Raw genomic sequence first — 21,896 nt, 5'->3', positions numbered from 1 at the left:
TCTCTTGTCATTTGAAGCTCTTAATAATTCTTATATCATAAACTAGCTTTTCAAATTGAGCAATTTTTCTCTTGTCATTTGAAGCTCTTAATAATTCTTATATCATAAATTAGCTTTTCAAATTGAGTTACACTCGTGATTCATTTTTTTTCAACAATATTACTCTTAACAATATAGTTGAATCATGTCTCTTTTTTGTTAACAATATTACTCTTAATAATATAGTTGAATCATGTCTCGTAGCTACCCCACACGTGTGTGTATTGACATTAAATTTTGAATCTGTCTAGACTGATATTAACTTAAATTCAATGTTATTATTAAAATTTCATATTTCTAACTCCAGTAAAAGTTGTTCATTTAATGGGTATGTTAGTTATGGATCCACAAGTGGTATTCTCTCCCCACCCTAATAATCCTCCGCCCCATCCCCACCTCTTAATTCTTATAGTAATTGTTTATCTCATATACAAATGTTTTTTGCTTACGGATATGCACAAAAAAAATTAAGTAAAAAGTTCACTTATTTTTCTAGAAAACATCTTTCTAAAAAATATTTTACTTTTTTTATCATAAATGAATTGCTCTATATATATAGTATGTGTCGATACTCTTCTATATATATATATATATATATATATATATATATATATATATATATATTTTCTAGAAAATATTTTACTTTTTTTATCGTAAATGAATCGCTCTATATATATAGTATGTGTCGATACTCATATATAGTTGTACTGATTTAATCATCTATCCGAAGAGATTATTCAATGGTAAGTAAAAGCTGCATCAATGGCAAAGTGCGTTGGAATTCAAATACGGGTGGGCGACAATGCTTTTCTTCAGTGGATGGCTACCATGCTATCAAACAAACACAAAAAGATTGCTGCAACCTCATTGTTTTATATAAAAATAAAAATAAAATACTCCCCCCACGTAACTTAAAAATTTAGATTTCATTTAAAAGTTAATTACAAGTAAATTCATTTAATAAGTATTCCCTAATAATTTTAAGATAACAAATAACCTGTTATAATATGTTAATTGCACCAATTATATTTATAAAAAATTACACTATCCCTTATAAGGCCAACAAGTTGGGGAAAAAAATCAATGCTATTTTTCATGTCAGGGAGAAAAATATAAGGACACGTGCCTTATCACGTGCTTCCAACTTCCAAGCTAATACGTGCATTACTTTTTTCGATTTCTTGGAAATTATGGTCCATAAATCCTAAGTATTCTAATTTAGATTGAAATTTCGAAAGTCAATTAATTATTTTTGAATGAAATTTTTTTTATGTCTTTTAAATATTTTAAATTGTTAATTATTGTAATTTATAATATAGTTTTCAAATATATAACTTTTATATTTTAAAAAAATTTAAAGTTTTTATGTATAAATTCACGGTCAAACTTTAAAAGTTTGAATCTCGAAATTTCAACAGTGCCAAAAAGATTGAGAGCATATCACTACTAGAAATAAACGGTTTTCCCACATCGAATCAGTGAAAATTTGTGTTATACAATATGATTTTTCCATTCATTTTCCACCGAATCAGTTCACTGGAAAAATGCATGATGGGAAACAGATTCTCACTGAAATAGTGAGAAAAGTCCTAATTTTTCCGTATGAAAATATTACTATTTTTTCTCGCCGGTTCAATCAAAATATCAGGAGAATAGCCATTGAACAATATTCAGTCGAAAAATAGTACTTCCTATGAATCAGTTTATATGACTCATTTTTCTTTTTAGCCAGTTCTAAAAAGAATGACACATTTCTATATTTAGTAACAATGCAACTTTGAAATGTCCATTTTACTTTTAATGAAATGATTTACAACCACACAAACATCTATCACTTATTTTAAACCATAAAATTCAAAAGTCTTTCTTTCTTTCTTAATCTCCGTGTCAAATCAAACTAACTCATATAAAATGAGACGGAGGGAGTAATTTTTTAGCGGTGTATACGTAAATAAATTGTTTAATTTGTAACCATGTCTTTTAGTGAGAAGGAATACCACCTATCATGATTCTAATTGAACTTACCTATAAATATTCCTATCTAACTTAATATTTCTCACCACTCTCATTTCTCTCCTCTTTTTTCTACTTCTACAAAGTTAGTAGGATCATAATTAAGAGAGTTTTCTAATATTCTTCACATCCATGGCTTCTTTTGCTTCTTCAGCAACCAAAGTTTACTGTAACAAGATCCTTCCTGACATGTTTGATCATGGCAAATATGAACCTTATTTTGGATCAAAAGTGAAAAACAATGACAAAAACAAGAAAAATTTGGACTTGAAATTAGTTACAAAGGTTGCTAGCCAATTGCCCGTAATAGTTCCACCACCAGATCAACAAATGATTAATAAGGAGAAGAAGCTCGCTGCATGGACTAGTGTACGCCAAGAAAGATGGGAAGGAGAACTCGTCGTTGAAGGCGAGTTACCATTGTGGCTGGTATGTTCATATCCATCATATAATAAGTTAAATACTAACTTTTAATGTTGCATACATTTTTTCATTTCATGTAGGAGGTTTAATTATTTTTTTGGAGTGATCACTTGTTATAATTGACACACGATTAAAGAAAAAAAAAACTTTTGAAACTTGTGGTCTAAAATAAGTCAGAGATATTTATGTCACTATAAATTATAAGCATTTTAAAATTAAATTAATACTAAATATAAAAATATGCCATTTTTTTTAGGATTAATTAAAAAGAAAATGAGTCATAAATAAATAGGAAAGAGAAAATATGAACATTCGTCAAGAAGCTAATTATTATTAATAAGAATAATATAATTAAATTCTTAGCATTCTAGTGATGATCTCATGGTTCTCTCCTACTATATTCTTATTGGTAATTAGCATATTTCACGTTCAGCATAGGATATTCTCTTCTTTTAAGGTGATAAAGAATGTTATTAGAGTATTTAAACGACAAGAATATTTAAGATCCGTGAATATAAAATTAATCAATCTCGTTCCTTTATCTTTTGTCTTTAATTAATAGGACGTACAGCAAATGAAGCTCATTCCAACATTATGTCACATTACAAGTCCAAATCTCAGCACATAAAATTATTTTATTCTCAGATATTTCTGCCCAAATAAACATTTTTTTTTAATAAAATAAGAGACTAGACAAAAATTAATTCATTGTTTTCTTGTCTATGTAGAATGGCACGTACCTGAGAAATGGTCCAGGACAATGGCACATAGGTAACTACAATTTCCGGCATCTTTTCGATGGCTACGCCACCTTAGTCCGTCTTCATTTTGAAGACGGACGATTAATAATGGGTCACCGACAAATCGAATCGGACGCATATAAAGCAGCAAAAAGCAGTAACAAAATATGTTACCGCGAATTTTCAGAAGTACCTAAGCCAGATAATTTCTTATCCTACATAGGTGACATGGCCAAATTACTCTCCGGTGCATCCCTAACCGATAACGCGAATACCGGAGTCGTTAAGCTCGGGGACGGACGAGTAGTTTGTCTTACCGAGACCATAAAAGGTTCGATTGTAATTGATCCGAATACGCTCGATACAATTGGGAAATTTGAATATAGTGACTCGTTAGGCGGATTAATTCATTCAGCTCATCCAGTTGTTACGGATAGTGAGTTTATAACGTTGATTCCGGATTTAATTAACCCGGGATATTTGGTGGTGAGAATGAAGGCAGGGACAAATGAGAGGAAATATATAGGTAGAGTGAATTGTAGAGGAGGACCAGCACCAGGATGGGTTCATTCATTCCCAGTGACGGAAAATTATGTTATTGTACCGGAGATGTCACTAAGGTATTGTGCACAAAATTTATTAAAGGCTGAGCCTACACCACTCTACAAGTTTGAGTGGCATCCTGATTCCAAAGCCTTCATGCATGTTATGTGTAAAGCCAGTGGCAATATTGTAAGTCATTTCTTTCTCATCACTATAATTTTGTTTTATTTTACACTATGCTCAGGTGATCCAAAAATTATTTGTTATTGTTCTGTTCTCCATTATTTTTAGGATTGTTTTCTTTCCCTACTGTATTTATCTAGCTATCTTTTCAAGGTAGTCAGCTACAAAATAATTAAAACATGCTAGCTAAAAGTATCTATATGAAATAAATTAATGTAATAATTAAAGGGAAGTAGGATTTTTGAGATCCTATTTTTTGAAATAATAATTTGTTTTTTTAATTGAAAAGGTGGCAAGTGTCGAAGTGCCATTATACGTGACATTCCACTTCATCAATGGGTACGAGGAAAAAGATGAAGATGGAAGAGTTACTGCTGTTATTGCAGACTGCTGTGAACATAGCGCCGACACCACCATCCTTGACAAGCTCCGCCTTGAGAATCTTCGCTCATTCAACGGCAAGGATGTCTTACCCGATGCAAGGTACGAATTACTTGACCAAAGCTTTTACAGTAGATCACGTAAAAAATAATTATAAGTAATCTCGTTCGTACAATGGAATGTCAAAATGAATTAATATTAGTGAAATTCTTTTATACCGCCAATTAGGATAATATCGATTCTGGTGGAATGTATAATTGATGGGATATAAGATTCATTCACCTTTAACGAGGCTTTTCAAGTTAGAATCATGAGAATTAAACAAATTCTTATGGGGAGTACTTTCTATTTAATGATTAGCCTTATATATGCTGTGCTCAAATTCTAATTAATTGGAGGCCTAAAGGAGATATCGGACATATATAAGATAAGACCCCCCATAAAAAATAATAGTAATAATAATAATAATAATAATAATAGAGTATTATGTTAGAGTAAATAATTTAAATTCTTTTCTAAATAGAAAAGTTGAGCATGTCTTCTTCTCTTGTGTCAAACAAGGAAGAAAGAGGTTATTGAAAAATACCTATTTGCATGTAGGGATAGCAACCATTTTGAACATAAACTATTGTACTGAGTCAATTACATCTTACACGGGAAAGGAAATTTAATTGTTGTTTTTTTCCCATGTACAAAACAGGGGAATTTAAACTCAATATATTGATCTTATAAGTTCCATCGTTGAGAAATTCTTCCTTTTTTAGCCTCGCGGGCCCACTCTTTAATAGAGGTATATTATAACTAGTCGGAGTAGTAACTTCTTTTAAAAAAAAAAAATAATTAACACCTTATTAACCTCTGATATTCCCTTCCGTGGAACTTTTTTGGTAATCTTTAAAAAGGAATATTTTTTTTAGGGAAAGTGGTTGTTATATATAGGTGTCTTAAAAATTAATGTTTAGTAATTGCATATATTGACTTCAACCGCATTCAGAGAGAAATTAAAGTTTAATTAATCTCTACATGTATAGACAAGATTTTTTATAATAATTAATGGTGTTTGGTGATAGGGTTGGGAGATTCAGAATACCATTAGATGGGAATCCATATGGAGAATTAGAAGCAGCATTGGACCCAAATGAACATGGAAAAGGCATGGATATGTGCAGTATGAATCCTGCTTATTTAGGCAAGAAATATAGATATGCTTATGCTTGTGGTGCTAAGAGGCCTTGTAATTTCCCCAACACCCTCACTAAGGTCAGTTTATTCTGTTGTTTTTTTCCTCATTAGTACTACTTACAATTGTTATTGTTTCATGATCAAATAATAACTGACTTGAGGACTGACAATATTTTGCAGATTGATTTGTTTGATAAGAAGGCAAAAAATTGGCATGATGAAGGTGCTGTACCTTCTGAACCATTCTTTGTGGCTCGACCGGGCGCAACCGAGGAAGATGATGGTAATTGATTTACCAATGTGATGGTCCTATTCTGATGCATAGCGAAAGCTTTGTGCACTAAAAAAATAAGTAATTGAATTGCAACATCTTAACAAGGTGTAACATTTTTGAACTATGCAGGAGTTGTAATCTCAATGATCAGTGATAAGAATGGAGAAGGATATGCTCTAATACTGGATGGATCAACATTTGAAGAAATTGCAAGAGCAAAATTTCCTTATGGTCTCCCCTATGGGCTGCATGGTTGTTGGGTTCCAAAGAAATAGTATCACCTCACATACCAGACAGTGTTGTATCATAGCCAAATAAATTTTTACCAAGTCGTATAAAATAAGATGATAGTACAAAATTTTCCAGTTCTTCAATAGCTAATGTAATATTTTGTGCGTATTTGCTCTCAGTAATAGGATATGGGTAGTTTATAGTACTAAGTCTCTGAGAACGCACGTTTGTCTTAAAATACTTAATTCAAATTTTATATTGCAAATGATAAAGTTTAAATGAAAATATATTATTGAACTTTTTTTGTGCTATAAAATAAAATCAAAACATAAAAAGAGAAGAAGAAACAACTCATAAATTGAGGTTACAAAATTTTGCAAATTTGATACTACTTTAGTGACATAAATAGTACTTTAATTTTAAAATAAATACATGCTAATAATGCTATAGTAGAAGTGTTTGTCTCCTAAGATTAACCATGATGCATGACAAATAAAAACTAAATAGATACATATTTCGAATCGCATCATGATCAATCCAAATGCAGTTAGAAGTCATTGAACCTTGTTGTGACTCAAACACTTGAATATTAAAAATGTGTAGAAAAAATTCGGGGAGATGATAAGTATCTAAAACTGAAGATGGTGGAGAAGAAGACTCAAAAAGTTTTGAGCATTTTAACAAAATGAAATAGTCGAAATGACTTGCTTATAATTAGATATTAGGAATAGTAGAAAAGACTCATTTTATTATGAGTAATAGAAAATACCCAATTTATTTGAATTTTTTTCATTTTTTTTTAAAAAAAATATTATAGAAATGATAATCCTATATTAGATGGCAGTAAGCAAAAATATATTTGTATAACAAGAAAAGAAATATACCTGTCCTGAGCAAAATATCCGAAGCTAGAAGATCAATTAGGTTTTTATGGAAAATAAAATTTTAGCAGAAAGAAAAGAAAAGGAATACAGTGGTAAAATGGTTTGACTCTTTCAATATGTGCTTCTATAAAGTACTCTATAACAAAGAATATGAAAACACTATACATTAATATAACATTTTAATGGTGGAAACTCAAAAGACCAAATAAATGATAATTATATATATTGTCTACTTCATAGCCTTCTTATATTAATTCTATGTTCATAAAATTCTTCTTGTTCTGTGGCTATTGTACTTTTTGTGTCTATGTCATCTACTTCCTTTTGACTAGTATAATTATAGTCTGTAAACCTTATTGAGGTTTCTCTCTTAGAACTAGTATACATTATATGATTTTCTGGTGCAAACACCTTAGGTTGGCTTAGTTTATCTAGGTTCCATTCTAAACCTGCATATTCTTTTGAATTAATTTTAATTGATTTTATTAATTTTATACATTTGTTACCCATTACTTCTACGACATCATTTACTTGAAGTTTAAATTTTGTATTGCTATTTAGTGTTATTTTACCTATAAAGTCTATACATATCAACAAATTATTTCCATTATTCATTTCTTCATATCCTTTAGTCTGTATTCCGATCTTAATATGTTTGCAAAGCCCAATTTTTGACTTTTTTGTAGTGTCTTATGGGCAAAGACCTTCGGGGTTCCAGATGAACAATTGTTTCCACCTATCGGGTTATTCAATGAATATTTAATTATCATTAGTAGAAGGCTTTCTTATGGATAAAATGGTCCACTAAATTTAATGAGCATTTTAGTATAGTATTATAATTAATATTTAAGTAATAGTATAGGGATAAAATGTTAATCCAACTTTGAAGATAGGTTCTTCCACTTTTAATAATATGATGATGAATGCATCTACTCTAAAATGATCATTCATCAGTAATTGACATGAGAGATCTTTATTAAAATATCAAGATTCAACAAGTAAAAACCAAGAATGTGCCCGAGCAATCAATGAAGAGAGTAAAAAACATGGAAGACTAGGTTGAAATTCTAAGAAAGACGAAACATTAAGTGATTACTTTCCATTTATCCAAACCTTAATAGACAAAATGACCCTAATAGCTGTAAAGGTGAAAGATAGTAGGTGGCAATTGGAATAGTCGAGCTGACCCTGACACTACCATTATACGAAAAAAGTGTCTTCTGGAATTGATAAGTTGCAATCACTTATGGTCATTGTATCAGATCGAAGTATTCAAACTATCATTATCTGCTAAGACAGCATCAGTTCGAGTCGTTCTCCATATCGAAGTGATAAAAACTGACACCTTAATGCACTTATTCAGATGCTTCAAAACTTGCATTTCAAATACACATATGAGATCAATAAGAAACCCCATCTCTAGAAACAAGTTCCCCAAAGGAGATTCAGTAACAAACTACATACTTCTGTAGCAGAAATTGGAAAATGGGATATTAGCTCTTAACTATAACATAGAAACATTAGTCTTTCTGACAAGTCCATGTGAACAAACAAGAATTTTGGTAGATTCAATTGATCACGTCAAACGTATACAAATAACTCTGCAACTTAGCTCAGCCTCTCACTTTACTAGCTCAAGCTAAAGAAGTTACAAAGAGATTCATCATGCTAGCTGTTAAGGAGATACCAACAGTATTTTATTGCCAATATGACTTGCAACTTCAGATTATATTTTTAAAGCACTGTCATTTACAAACAAAAGGGAGCAATATTATTGAGTTACCAATGCATCTAAAAATTCCTTTTATCAGTTGAAAGATCAAACCCAATGATCAAATTGGACCAAACAGCAATGTGTTCCTAAGATGGGAAGATTGGTATATTCTTTGAAGTAAAACAGCTAGGTGACACCGTATGTGATTTACTTGACTACAGGATTCTAATGTTCTGAATGTCGTTTAGCATTCTTCAACAGCCTCAACGACCAGCTGTTAGGTGTTCATGCCACTGTTAAGTGGAACAATAACCTAATACTTTTGATCTGTATACACAGCATCAACATCATCAAGTTCAAGTAATTTGGACATTAGTTCTTTGTTCAACTCCATAGCCTCATCATCTACCTGCAGCCCAAAAACAAGGTAATAACTACAACAAAACTACAAAAAACAGAAACATATGTAGTAATAATTGGAAAGATCAAATTCAGCTTTTAACATAAACTGATAGTTGAAGCATTTGAACAGCACTAATTTAAATCGAAAACCAAGTTGTGGATAAAAGGTCCAGGTAGTAATAAACCTAGAAAGAAGCAAAAGTGGATTACCTTTAAAAGTTTGTAAGACAGCAAAGAAAAGAATGAACTACTCTATTTATAGCTGATCAACCGCTTGCACATTCGCCAATCAGTCTCAATGGTCAAAACCAGCCAACCCAAGCTAAATACTTCATGGGCTCATGCTGGCTTGACTAAAATCACTCTAGACTCAAGATATGCTTGAACTCAACCAATACTGATAAGGGAACTAGACATCGCTCTACTACGTACAAACCTTCTACCTTAATCCTCAACCTTCACATCCTCCTATTTAGGGTCATATTCTCAGTAAGCTACAGATGGGCCTTGTCCTGTCTAATCCCCTTGGGGATTTCTCGATTATAAGAAATTGATTGTTTGTTGTTTGAGTTATATGACTTACTCCACATAGGTTTTGATGTTCTCTTTGTTGCTCTTTTCTTTTTCTTCTCTTGCTCGAGTTCGTAACGTCTATTTTTCTAGTAATGTTTTTTTTTTTTACCTTTTTTTATTTGCTTCTGCTTCTTTTCTAGCTCAAATCAATGATTTTTCTTTTTCTTCTAATATGCAAGTCCTCTTTTCACTACTTTTGATTATAGGCCTCTTTTGCGTCCCTCTACTATTCTCTTAGTACAATTACTAAAGTAATCAAATATGAAACGGGATGTTGAATATTAGTTCTTTTTTATGGTTGGTTAATTGGAAACGAAAAACTAATTCGTTATAAATACTTATTTAATAATGCTTACTTTAAATTAAACTAAGATCCTTGTTATGGTATATTGGACGCTGAAATTAGAAAATTTAGTTGCACTATGATTATAATAGATACGAATTCTTCATATGTTTGGTACTTTTTTATTTTCGTTAAATGATGCACTTGAAGCACCATGTGCTTTATTGAGTTTTTTTTTTTCTTCGCGCTTTTTGCTTTCAAAACACCATTTGAGAGTTTGGAGTATGATTTATCAAGCTAAAATATGTTGTATTAAAGAATGGAAAGATGTCGACCAAGAGGAGAAAGAGTACCTTTATCCCCAAGCGAGAAAGATGTTTAGTTAGAAATGCGTGAGAAGATAAAGGGCATGGAATATGATTCAATTTGCAGTAATGTGGGTTGTTTGGAGAGAGAAATAGAAGAGCTTTTGAAGGTGTAGAGTCGAATTTCTCTCAGATGAGGAGCAGTCTCTGTTCCCTTATTTTCTTTTGGCACACACAGAAAGTTCCTTGTTGTATAGACGAGTGTGTGGAGCTTGTAGAGAATCATATCTTTTTGTAATTCTCTACTTTTTGGTAAATCTCTTGTCTACGGCCGTTGTGGCCATGTTTAAAGTAAATTTGGAACCTTCAAACATTTGGGGCTAAAACAATTGCTCTAGTGGTTTCATCCTTGATTCGTCCTTGTTGAATAGTATAATCAAATCATATCAAAACAACCGGATTAAAAATTCTTTTCTTGGATACGCACAAATTGATCTTGGATGTTGAAATTTGAATGTTCACTACTAAATCTATATGAGATTTTAGGTATTCTTATGTTTTGCAATAAAGATTAGCCTTTTGAAGGTTTGAGTTATTAGAAAAACTATGCTATATGGTATGCAAAAGTCTCATAACCACATCATTTAATGGACCATGCTATGATTATATTTACATTACAAAAGGTCAACAATTCACACATCAATTATTAAATTTCTTTTCTACTTTCATGGTTAAAAGAGTATTTTCCTATCAAAAGATCGAGGTTACACAAGTTCTATTAAATTAGAAGAATAAAATTTTGATATGCTGTACTCACAAACCTCAATTGGAGTTGTAGGAAGTAGCTCAGATCCATTGTCAGGTTTAAATTTAATTCCTTCCTCTTGTAGCTTTGATAATATTACTGGATAGTTCTCCGCTGAAGACACGACTTTGTAAACCCTACTAAAGTAAAACAAATAAAAAAGAAAATAGTCAGATGTGCTGATATTAGTTCATCCAGCATGACATTAGTTCATCAGAAGACGAGAGAAGGTTGTTTTAGTTGTAAGAATCCTCCACTTCCAATCAAGAGGTTGGAAGTTTGAGTCACCCATAGGGGAATGGAAAAACCACTATTGGCCTGTGGGAAGAGAGGATTTTGCGGTGAGGTTTACCAGATGAAAAGAATTCATCAGCAACCAGGAAATTGCAATTGAAATAACGTAGGTATGCCAAAATCAAGGCTGCAGTAGACTTGGCAATAGCAGTAATGGGTTGTTGGAGTTTATTTTCAGCACTGAAAGAGAATCAACTTATGAAGAAGAAATCCCAGAGAGTTTGTCTTTGACAATAACGACATATATGCCTGAAAGAACCATAAAAGTGAACTCTGGGTCCAGTTGCAAGAAACGAGAGAGCAGTATCCAACCAGAGGAACATAATCACTGTGGGATGAAGCAAATAAGAAGACAATCTTTGCCAATGGAATATTCTTCCTAAACTAACAGACTTTATTTCTCTGCAACCAAAATAGCCAGTATACTTTACATACGAACCTCTCAGATGAATCTGCTTCGGTATCATATTCATCCATTGAAGGTTCAATGATATCTTCAGCACCAGCATCTAAAGCAATTGTTAAGAGCTGGTCCCGGCCGACATCGGTGACTTTTACATTAGCAACCCGAGCACGTCGGAACTTGAACATAATGGATCCTGGATCTGCCATCTTTCCACCATTATCCTTCACCACCTCTCGAACTGCTGCCACTGACCTGTTTACTTTATCTGTTAAGACCTCAAGGATGATACCAACTCCACCATAACCATACACCTGAGTATAGAACAGGGGTTCATAGTTCACTGAATTGCAATAATCAAGAGAGTTACCAAAAAGGTTAATGTGTAAACATTGTTGCTTATTAGGTAACAAATGCATATAAGTTTAAATGTTCAATACCTCATAGATCTTCTCGATAAAAGCTTCCTGTCCCTTTTCTGAAGCTCTCTTAACATTGCGGTCAACAATGTCTTTGGGTATATCAAGTTCCTTAACTTTCTCGATCAGAGCAGCGAGAGCCGTATTAGATATTGGACTGGGACCACCTTTCTTAACCCTGGTGATTCAGGAAACAGTACTCATTTCCACCAGTTAATCATAACAATCACAAAAATAGACGTCTGGAAATTGGTTCGAGCTGGCAACAAGATAATGCTCAAAAGTTCCAACTGGGACATTAAGACCTCAAATAGAAGAGAAAACTTCCATTCTTTTCACTATTGATTTAGAGGAATAACTTTTTTTCTATTCCATAACTTACGCAGAAACAATTTCCTTCCCGATTTTTGAGTACAGCTTTGCCTTCTTAAGATCCTGAGCAGTCTGCATATAAGAAACATAGACTTAAACGATATCCAGAGTGCTAGAACTGTGCTAACTCCAAACAGAGGCGAACCCAGGATTTGAAGACTGCGGGTGAACCAATATTATCTTAAGTTAGGCGTTAGCGAAACTTTCAATGACAATTAATGGATAATGTCGTATTAGATTGGTCACTAATGGCTTGAACAATACTGAAAATATTAAATACAAATATATAAATCAAATATGAGCTCTAAGCTAATACTTAAACTTTACTTTGTTATAAAATGAGTTTAAGCCTTTAAGGCAATATGTAGACTTTAACTTTCTTAAAACAATTGAGTGTGATAGCTCAAGGGTCAAGGTGGGTTTGTTATACTGGATGGTCATGAGTTCAATCCCCTATCTAGCAATTTTGATGTTATAAATAAGCCCTTTAAATTAAAAAAATATAATAAAATGTACTGTGACTTGAGAGAAGTCTACTGGTGGAGTGGTATGAAGAGAGATATTGCCGATTTTGTTTCTAAATGCCCGAATTTTCAGCAGGTCAAAGTTGAGCACCAAAGGCCATGTAGTGTGGCTCAGAATATAGAACTTTTAGAGTGGAAGTGGGAGATGATCAACATGGATTTTATTATAGGCTTACCGCGATCTCGCCGACAGCATGATTCAATTTGAGTGATTGTAGATTGGATGACTAATCATCCCATGTCTTGCCAGTTAAGACTACAGATTTAGCAGAGGACTACGCAAGATTATATATCCATGAGATAGTCAGGCTTCATGAGTTCCATTGTCTATCTTTTCAGATAGAGGTGCTCAGTTCACCCAAAAATAAGCCCTTCAATACTAGTTAATGTGCCTGCACTTCGCGCGGCTATACACAATTGAATTAGAATACTACTAAATAAGTCTATTTACTTCTAGTTGGCATAATTTCATATTACAGATTCATTAGATTAATTTAGAATTTTACTATTGTTTTTTTTAATCTATATGGTTGCATGTATATTTATTTGGATAAAAATATGATGAATAAATAATTTTCCTTTTTTTTGAACATTTAATATATATTTGGTTCACATCTTTAATTAGAGAGTCCAGTAATGTTTTTTAAAATGTTTTTACTTTCCCTATCTTCTTTGTTTCCCTGTTCTCCTCTCCCTTCAAGTTTCTTCTTTTCCTTTGTCCCTCTTCCTTATTGTTTCTTCCTTCTTTCCTATGTTTTTTCACCCACTAATCATAACTTCACTCAAGAACTTTTGAAAATATTACTTACTATAACCAAGTCAATTCCTTTTTTTTCCTCACAATTCTCTGCAAAAAAATTAATAAACTATCTTGTTTCTTAAATAGCTCCTCTTATCATTTCATTAATTAGCTACTATCCAACAGAATTATTTGTGGCAATTTTGCTTGCTACCCATACTTTCATGATTGTAATTGTTTCTCTTTCCTCTCGGAAAAAAAGAGAAAATATATTTAACAGAAGAATAAGTGGAAAAAGATAATAACATGTAAAGTAAAAATATACAAATGTATTAATGTCTATATTAAACACAAAACTGCCATAATCATATGATACGCCAATAAGTAATATGTATTCATTATGTGTTTCAAATTAAAAATGCAACCTTACAGTTTTTTTGATTGAAATTAACTTTTGTTTCAAAAAAAATATTATATATAAAATGGTCAAACACAAATTTTAGTCTTGATCCTCCAAGAATATATAAGTATATATACAACATGTTTCAGCTAGGTAACATAGTTGTGATAGTGCTTAAAAGAGAATAAATAGTATTGCGAATCAACAAGTAATTTGGCTACCCACACTATAAAAAATAAAAAAGCTTTTAGCGGCAATAAATATGTACATTAACAAAGAATGTCAAATCATTTACCGGCATTAGCTAATTGTCATTGGATCTAATGTTGCTATAGGTTTTAGGGACATTTACAAAGAATGTTAATTGCCTCTAAAAAAATATATTTAGTGGCAATTAATTACCAATTATAATCTAGTATTTTCCTTTCTAAATATTTTTACTCGTGTTTTATATTTATATTATGACAACAATAGAAAAATCATGTAAAATTTTAGATAGAAATAGAGGAGCAAAAAAGCGGTATCATGATAACAGAAGATTCTAAAACTTTATTTTTAACTAGCTATTAAATTAGAAGTACCAATCTGAAAGTCTATTCTTCAAACCCCGAAAATTCTTCACATATATACCCTCCTTGTTTTCCTTCCATTCTTTGAAAGTATCACTCCCACTTTCAATGACTCTCTTTCTTCCAGCACTAAAAAATATTGTTTCTAGATGTTTTGCTTGCATTTTTTTGATAGAAATATAACATTGATGCCAAAAATTGAAGACGGAAAGATTCATTTTTCATTTGAATCAAACTTCAAATGCTTTTGCGTATGATTAGGTAGGAAAAATAAGGGAAGGAACAAGACCAAAAAGCCATTGCCGAAGTTGTGGGGGGGATGTTTTTTTTTTGGTTGTTCACATTGTATCATCATTTGTATTTGTGGATGTATAATTTATAACTCCAGAGACGTATGAATGGTTGCAAAGGTAAAAATACCTCTTGGGAGTACCGTTTATTTCATTAATTAAAATTAATGATTATGAAAAGAAGCGTGTTTTCGGCTTCTTAAGTTAAAATAAATAGAGGGGAAATAAGAAGGAAAACCCCTGAAACAGGAGAAAAAATAACTAAATATATTTTCTGATCTTAGAGACTGCCACATCAGCAGGCTGAAGATTCTCTTATATATATATATATATATATATATATAGAGAGAGAGAGAGAAGATTAGAAACATATTCCCTTTGGGCAGACAAATTTACTACATTAAAATATTCACATTATGGGCCTCATCACAACACCAAATTAAAACACACAGTAAACTCCCTTTGGGAAGGCTATTGTATGTTCTAACTCAGTGATATCTCATAAAATGGAGTGAACAAGTCCCATAAACAGAAGAAAATAGGCTACTGTGGTGAACATCATTTACATCAATTCACGAAACAAATTCAATTCCAAGGATTAGACATGCCATTGCTTTGCACATACGACTCAACATGTATATGCATCCAAATTAGTTATGAAGGTTACACCAATAAGTTTTGTTGTCATAAGTATCATTGATGCACAAGTATTGAAAAGAATGAAAATAAAAACAGTAGTTTAGAGTCAACCGAAACTTCAATTACTGTGTGGTATCTGGAAAACAATGTCTGGAATATTTGTCTAAAGATCCATAAATAAATTAAAGAAATCTAGACCCACTTTGTTAATATGATCTAAGAAGACTATGTCAATTTGAAAACACACACACCGACAGCAATATCTCAAAGATAAAACAATTAAATATACCCAGATTCAAAAACCTTAGATCAAGATCTCTAATTTCATAAAATCTCCGTTCAATAGAGGATTCATAAATGACACTTATTGTTGTTACTAGCGGAAGCACGTATGAATTAACGAACAGTGCTAACAAATTAAGACCCCAAAACCAAGATCAACTTTGAGCTTGATGCACTAGAATTATTTTAATAGAACAATGTAGTGCATATATGAAACAATCAAAACAGAATAACACCCGGAAAACAAACTTCTTTTCAGATTTAACCGCGTTACAAATAATTTCAGTATTCCGGACTATTCGTCTCATGAACGATTAATAAGGTTCATAATCTATGTAAGCATGCACTAATGCCAAGTGTAAATTGATCGAGTAACACGACCACAATAGTCACATAGATTAAGAACACCTATAATCTTGTGAAATACGCAAAAAGAAGGTGCGTACATTTATCCTCCATAGAAATGCCCAACTGAAGACGAACTAGGCAGAGTCCTCCCCTCCTTTCGCTTATGACGTCTGACACCTTACGGGAAAACGTCTTAGTTTAAGCCAAGAGAGGGGACCTACCCTCATATTTATAGGCTTAAAAGCCTTAACCTAGTGTGCATGCCAATTACGGGCTCATTGATCTCCAACGGGCCTACACTATTGCCAGCCCACACCTATTAAATGGAGTGATACAGACCCATATCAAATCCATCAAAATACATGGTCTCTATCTTGTCCACTAACTATTAACATTCAAATGGTGTAGTTGAAAGGCGAAGGATGGACAAGGCATAGTCCATGTATATATGTGGATTCTATATGGGTGTGTATCATTTCATGTAATAGGTGTGGGATGGAAATAGTGTAGGTCTGTTGGAGACCAGTGAGCTCGTAATGGGGAGGCACACTAGGTTAAGGCTTTTAAGCCTATAAATATGAGGCTAGGTCTCCTATTCTAGGTTAACCTAAGGCTTTTTCTCGTAAGGTGGCAGTCGTCATAAGTCAAAGGTGTGAGGAACACAAAACCTAGTTTGTCTGTAGTTGTGCATTGCTATGGCGGATAAAGGTACACGCCTTCTTTTTTCTTATCTTGTGAAATACGCAAAAAGAAGGTGTGTACATCTATCCTCCATAGCAATACCCAACTGAAGACGAACTAGGCTGAGTCTTCCCCTCCTTTCTCTTATGACGTCTGGCACCTTACGAGAAAACGTCTTAGTTTAAGCCAAGAGAGGGGACCTACCCTTATATTTATAGACTTAAAAGCCTTAACCTAGTATGCATGCCCATAACGGGCTCATTGGTCTCTAACATGCCTACACTGTTGCCAACCCACACCTATTAAATGAAATGAAACAGACCCATATCAAATCCATCAAAATACACAGTCTCTATCTTGTCCACTAACAAATGCTGCAGTTGAAAGGCGGGGGATGGACAAGACACCATCCGTGTATTTATGTGGATTCCATATGGGCGTGTATCACTTCATGTAATAGGTGTGGGATGGAAATAGCGTATGTCTGTTGGAGACCAGTGAGCCCGTAATGGAGAGGCACACTAGGTTAAGGCTTTTAAGCCTGTAAATATGAAGCTAGGTCCCCTATTCTAGGTTAACCTAAGGCTTTTTCTCGTAAGGTGGCAGCCGTCATAAGCCAAAGGAGAGGAACACGAAACCTAGTTTGTCTTTAGTTGTACGTTGTTATGGCGGATAAAGCTGCACACCTTCTTTTTTCTTATCTTATGAAATACACAAAAAGAAGGTGCGTACATTTATCCTCCATAACAATACCCAACTGAAGACGAACTAGGCTGAGTCTTCCCCTTCTTTCGTTTATGACGTCTGGCACCTTACGGGAAAACGTCTTAGTTTAAGCCAAGAGATAGGACCTACCCTCATATTTATAGACTTAAAAGCCTTAACCTAGTGTGCATGCCTATTACAGGCTCATTGGTTTCCAACATGCCTACACTATTACCAGCCCACACCTATTAAATGAAATGATACAAGCCCATATCAAATCCATCAAAATACACGGCCTCTATCCTGTTCACTAACTATTAACATTCAAATGGTGCAGTTGAAAGGCGAAGGATGGACAAGACACCGTCCGTGTTTTATGTGGATTCCATATAGGCGTGTATCACTTCATGTAATAGGTGTGGGATGGAAATAATGTATGTCTGTTTGGATACTAATAAGCCCGTAATGGGGAGGCACACTAGGTTAAGGCTTTTAAGCCTATAAATATGAGGCTAGGTCCTCTATTCTAGGTTAACCTCAGGCTTTTTTCTCATAAGGCAGTCGTCATAAGCCAAAGGTGAGGAACACGAAACCTAGTTTGTCTTTAGTTGTGTGTTACTATGGCGAATAAAGGTACACACCTTCTTTTTGCGTGTTGCACAATATAATAGGTATTCTTAATCTATGTGATTATTGTGGCCGTGTTTCTCGATTAATTTAATACATCAAGGACTAAGTAGCCAATATTGATGTGTTATGCTGATCAAAAAATGCTTATCATATCATTATATTTCATGAAAATTGTCCAACAACAGGGTTTGGAGTCAAGTGGACCCACTTTGTTAATATGATCCAAGAAGACTGTCAATTTGAAAACACACACGCCAACAAAAATATCTCAAAGATAAAACAATTGAATATACCTAGATTCAAAAACCTTAGCTCAAGATCTCTAATTTCATAAACTCTCCATTCAATAGAGGATTCATAAATGACTCTTATTGTTGTTACTAGCGGAAGCACGTATGTGTTAAACGAACAGTGCTAACAAATTAAGAACCCAAAACCAAGATCAACTTTGAACTGGATTCACTAGGATTATTTTAATAGAATAATGTAGTGCATACACGCAACAATCAAAACAGAATCACAGCCGAAAAACAAACTTCTTTTCAGATTTAACCGCGATATAAATAATTTCAGTATTTCAGACTAATCGTCTCATTAACGATGAATAAGGTTCATAATCTATGTAAGCATGTTCTAATGCCAAGTGTAAATTGATCGAGTAACACGACCATAATAGTCACATATATTAAGAACACATATATTCTTGTGAAATACGCAAAAAGATGGTGCGTACATTTATCCTCCATAGCAATGCCCAACTGAAGACGAACTAGGCTAAGTCTTCCCCTCCTTTCGCTTATGACGTCTAGCACCTTACGGGAAAATGTCTTAGGTTAAGCCAAGAGAGGGGACCTATCCTCATATTTATAGGCTTAAAAGCCTTAACCTAGTGTGCATGCCCATTACGGGCTCATTGGTCTCCAACAGACCAACACTATTGCTAGCCCACACCTATTAAATGGAATGATACAGGCCCATATCAAATCCATATAAATATGCGATCTCTCTCTTGTCCACTAACTATTAACATTCAAATGGTGTAGTTGAAAGGAGAAGGATGGACAAGACACGGTCTGTGTATTTATGTGGATTCCATATGGGTGTGTATCACTTCATGTAATAGGTCTGGGATGGAAATAGTGTAGATCTATTGGAGATCAGCAAGCCTGTAATGGGGAGGCACACTAGGTTAAGGCTTTCAAGCCTATAAATATGAGGCTAGGTCCCTTCTTCTGGGTTAACCTAACACTTTTCCCCATAAGGCAATCGTCATAAGCCAAAGGTGAGGAACACTCAACCTAGTTTGTCTTTTGTTGTGCATTGCTATGCACATAAAGGTGCACACCTTCTTTTCGCGTATTGCACAATATAACAGGTATTCTTAATCTATGTGATTATTGTGGTCGTGTTTCTCGATTAATTTAATACATCAAGGACTAAGTAGACAATACTGATGTGTTACGATGATCAACAATGTTAATTATATCATTATAGTTCATAAAAATTGTCCTAAAATAGGGTTTGGAGTTAGAGGCGGACCTACATATATAGGTAGGGGTGCACGTGCACCCATTAACTTCGAAAAAAATCATGTATATATATCTTTAAAAACTGGCATATAAGTAATAGTGCACCCATAGAGAGATCAAAAGTGCACCTTGGGCTGTTGGTTTAAGCCAATGCACCCACCCGCACGACCAGGGGTCGTTCTTACCTAAATCACATTTTATTGTTTTTATTATAATTTTTTTAACTTAAAGGGCTTATTTATGACATCAAAATTGCTAGATAGGGTATTCGAACTCATGACCATCCAGCATAACAAACCCACCTTGACCATTGAGCTATCACACTGAATTGTTTTTAAGAAAGTTAAAGTCTACATATTACCTTGAAAGCTTAAACTCATATTATAACAAAGTAAAGTTTTAAGTATTAGCTTAGAGATCATATTTGATCTATATATTTGTATTTAATATTTTTAGTATTGTTCAAGCCATTAGTGACCAATCGAATACGAGTTTATCCCTTAAGTCATTGAAAGTTTCACTAACGCCTAAATTAAGATAATATTGGTTACCCGCATTCAAATCCTAGGTTCGCCTCTGTATTAATAAGGTTGAGACTGGAGATCTAATGAGTTAACTAATAGGGATAAGGTAAGTCTGTATTGGGGGTGTTGGAGATTATATTCTTAAGATGGTCCACAACCAGTCTAAACTGAAAGCTCTTGAAATAACTCTCCTGATCCTTACATTGTGCACTCTGCTCTTAACTCCTTGCCTGATGAGTTTAGCCAAATGAAAACTGCCTATAACACTCAAAATGAATCTTGGTCATCCCAAAATGTGTTGTTGAAGACGGAAATTAGAAAAGAGAAAGGTGAGGTTTCCTTGTTTGTTTCCCATGATTCCAAAGCAAGCTCTAGAGAGGGGACCTTTTCTCATATTTATATGATTAAAAGCCTTAACCTAGTGTGCCTCCCTATTACGGGCTCACCGATCTCCAAAAGGCCTACATTATTATGTGTCACACCTATTGCATGAAATGATACATGCCCATATGGAATCCACATAAATACAAGGACTATGTCTTGTCCACCAACTATTAACATTCAGCCCGTTTTGCTAAAATGTAATGATAAGTAAATGTTAAGTCCACATTTAATAAATAATTCTAACATGATGAACTATCTAACCTCAAGAAACACATCACTCTTCTACTACTACAGTCAAATGAGGTCAAACTTCATCACAGAAACCTCGAAATCACACAAATAAATATTTCCCATGATGCTGACACTACATAACAATGGAATCACAATGCTTTCACAGATCGTAACTTTATATAAATTTCTGAACACTTCAGAGTTAGGACACTGGGCCACTCTAGTCTCTCCAAACCCCACTCTGTGAGATTACACTAGGTATGTAAGTTATTGTTCAGAGTTAGGACAGTGCAAAAGGTTACATTTTTCGTTGGTAGATGAAATCAAGTTAGGGAAAAAGATTCAAATTTGAATTAATTTCTAAGATCCCTATACATTTGAATTGGCCGGAGTTAAACAGTATTTGTATCAAAAGAAATACAACAACTAGAACTTTATTAGTTTTTGCTCAAAGAAAAATAAACTGGAACCATATGATTTAGATGTAAATAGCAAAGAGCATTTTATACCTTTCTACCAGCAATTTTGCAGGAGCGCCTGCCCATACAGAGAGGAGAGAAAGTCCAAATCTTTCTCATTGAATTGCTAGATTGAAGATCCAAAGGCAAGACCCATTTATCAGAAGACGGATACCATGAAGAAGACAAAATTTTCCCACTCATCAAAAAACCACCTGGAAGAACATAAACAGTCTCCTACATAATTCAAATTTAGGAAAACGAAAACAAAAAGCTATAAAGATTTGATTTTTATTGATGTATGGGAGTATATACTTTTGAGAGTGCAAGAATGGTGGGGTTTAAGATAAACCCCATTTGAGAATCTGCAGAGGAATGAACCAAAAGCTCGAATTGAAGAAGATGAATACACCATTGCTATTCTATAGACTTCAAATTCCTATTTTTTCCATCAGAGTTTCAGTGTGCCGCTCAATCCTAATAATCCGGATGTTAAAGTT

General features: G+C 33.5%; 2 protein-coding genes across 3 annotated transcripts; one reads left to right on the top strand and one right to left on the bottom strand.

The window, feature by feature from the left end:
- Positions 1 to 2,113: 2,113 nt before the first annotated feature.
- Positions 2,114 to 6,225, top strand: LOC129888360 (carotenoid cleavage dioxygenase 8 homolog B, chloroplastic). Its single transcript, XM_055963349.1, has 6 exons — positions 2,114 to 2,481; positions 3,204 to 3,947; positions 4,231 to 4,424; positions 5,393 to 5,582; positions 5,685 to 5,787; positions 5,908 to 6,225. The coding sequence occupies exons 1-6, from the start codon at positions 2,185 to 2,187 to the stop codon at positions 6,051 to 6,053; spliced, it is 1,674 nt and encodes a 557-aa protein (XP_055819324.1). The 5' UTR covers positions 2,114 to 2,184; the 3' UTR covers positions 6,054 to 6,225.
- Positions 6,226 to 8,562: 2,337 nt separating this feature from the next.
- LOC129889307 (probable transcriptional regulatory protein At2g25830) lies at positions 8,563 to 21,896 on the bottom strand. 2 transcript variants are annotated; one of them, XM_055964557.1, is made up of 7 exons: positions 21,712 to 21,896; positions 21,448 to 21,611; positions 12,474 to 12,535; positions 12,113 to 12,269; positions 11,709 to 11,986; positions 10,992 to 11,115; positions 8,563 to 9,016 (listed from the first exon to the last, which is right to left on the bottom strand). In XM_055964557.1, exons 1-7 carry the CDS (start codon positions 21,809 to 21,811, stop codon positions 8,921 to 8,923), a joined length of 981 nt encoding a protein of 326 aa, XP_055820532.1. In that variant the 5' UTR covers positions 21,812 to 21,896; the 3' UTR covers positions 8,563 to 8,920. The 2 variants fall into 2 exon arrangements, with proteins under 2 accessions (XP_055820532.1, XP_055820533.1); XM_055964558.1 differs by having other exon boundaries at positions 10,992 to 11,112; positions 21,712 to 21,893.

This window comes from Solanum dulcamara, chromosome 5, assembly GCF_947179165.1.
Source record: "Solanum dulcamara chromosome 5, daSolDulc1.2, whole genome shotgun sequence".
In the NCBI taxonomy this organism is placed as follows: Eukaryota; Viridiplantae; Streptophyta; class Magnoliopsida; order Solanales; family Solanaceae; genus Solanum; species Solanum dulcamara.
The sequence above is the reverse complement of the archived record's forward strand: the minus strand, read 5'-3'. Positions and strand labels throughout refer to the sequence as shown.

Bases quoted from the DNA above. Each gene is read 5' to 3' on its own strand.
- LOC129889307 (XM_055964557.1), bottom strand. From the start codon at position 21,811: ATGGTGTATTCATCTTCTTCAATTCGAGCTTTTGGTTCATTCCTCTGC. The intron at 11,116-11,708 runs GTTCGTATGTAA...GTTTTACTTTAG, and splicing joins GAAGCAGATTCATCTGAGAG to TAGGGTTTACAAAGTCGTGT. The intron at 9,017-10,991 runs GTTTGTGAGTAC...TTTGGGCTGCAG, and splicing joins TTCCTACAACTCCAATTGAG to GTAGATGATGAGGCTATGGA.
- LOC129888360 (XM_055963349.1), top strand. From the start codon at position 2,185: ATGGCTTCTTTTGCTTCTTCAGCAACCAAAGTTTACTGTAACAAGATC. The intron at 4,425-5,392 runs GTACGAATTACT...GTTTGGTGATAG, and splicing joins GATGTCTTACCCGATGCAAG to GGTTGGGAGATTCAGAATAC. The intron at 5,583-5,684 runs GTCAGTTTATTC...AATATTTTGCAG, and splicing joins TCCCCAACACCCTCACTAAG to ATTGATTTGTTTGATAAGAA.